Below are 1007 nucleotides of genomic sequence, written 5' to 3' on the forward strand. Positions count from 1 at the left end.
TGCTGATGTAAAGCAGCCCAGCTCTGACCCTGCAGGGCTGGGAGAGGAGCCCCAGCCCCAGGTTCCCAGGTGCTCCAACTCGGTGATCAGGACTGAACACAGACGAGTCACAATGGAGTTTGGACTGAGCTGGGTTTTCCTTCTTGCTTTATTAAAAGGTCATATTAAGGCGAAATAGAGACATTGGGGATGTGTGTGGTTATGGGTGGGAGAAATAGTGGATTCGTGTGAGAATTTTTTGACCAGGATTTCTCTGTGTTTGCAGGTGTCCAGTGTGAGGTGCAGCTGGTAGAGTCCGGGGGAGGCTTGGTGAAGCCTAGGGGGTCTCTGAGACTGACCTGTGTCGCCTCTGGATTCACCTTTGGTGACTATGCCATGAGCTGGGTCCGTCAGGCTCCAGGGAAGGGGCTGGAGTGGGTCTCAGCCATTAGCTGGAACGGTGGTAGCACATACTACGCAGACTCCGTGAAGGGCCGATTCACCATCTCCAGGGAAAACGCCAAGAACACAGTGTATCTGCAAACTGAAAATGCGAGAGCTGAGGACACGGCCACGTATTACTGTGCCAGAGACACAGTGAGGGGACGTCAGTGGGAGCCCGGACAAGAACCTACTGCAGGGACACACGGGACCACCAGGGGGCGCTCAGGACACACTGAGCTCAGGGGCTTCGTGCCAGTGGCAGGTGCAGAGGACACTGAGGTGTTTCCTGTGGACATCAATGGTTTCGTGTCCTCCCCAAATTCTGAGGTGTCTCCTGAGACACTTCATGCCTTTTTCTTTATGTTTTTAATTTCTCACATCCTCTCTCGGTTAATGAGGGAGAAACTGGCAATGTGTTTTGAAATGAGATCTGAGCAGTCACCAGGCTCTTTTCCTTCACTGAATTTCTATGACTCATGTTTTATTCATGACAAATAGATCTTCCAGAATATCCTCATCATCCTTGGCTGGAAATAATTTAACTGAAAAAGAAACAAGGCCCATTGGTTGTGTGTTCTAAGCTC

The 1007-nt window shown here is 50.6% G+C and overlaps 1 gene segment (V, D, J or C); it reads left to right on the forward strand.

The window, feature by feature from the left end:
- Positions 1-73: 73 nt before the first annotated feature.
- Positions 74-921, forward strand: LOC103581461. The segment is given in 2 exon segments: positions 74-158; positions 266-921. Coding segments are annotated over 2 exon segments (702 nt in total).
- Positions 922-1007: the final 86 nt, after the last annotated feature.

The sequence above is a fragment of the Galeopterus variegatus genome, unplaced genomic scaffold (genome assembly GCF_000696425.1).
Source record: "Galeopterus variegatus unplaced genomic scaffold, G_variegatus-3.0.2 Scaffold13097, whole genome shotgun sequence".
Taxonomy (NCBI): Eukaryota; Metazoa; Chordata; class Mammalia; order Dermoptera; family Cynocephalidae; genus Galeopterus; species Galeopterus variegatus.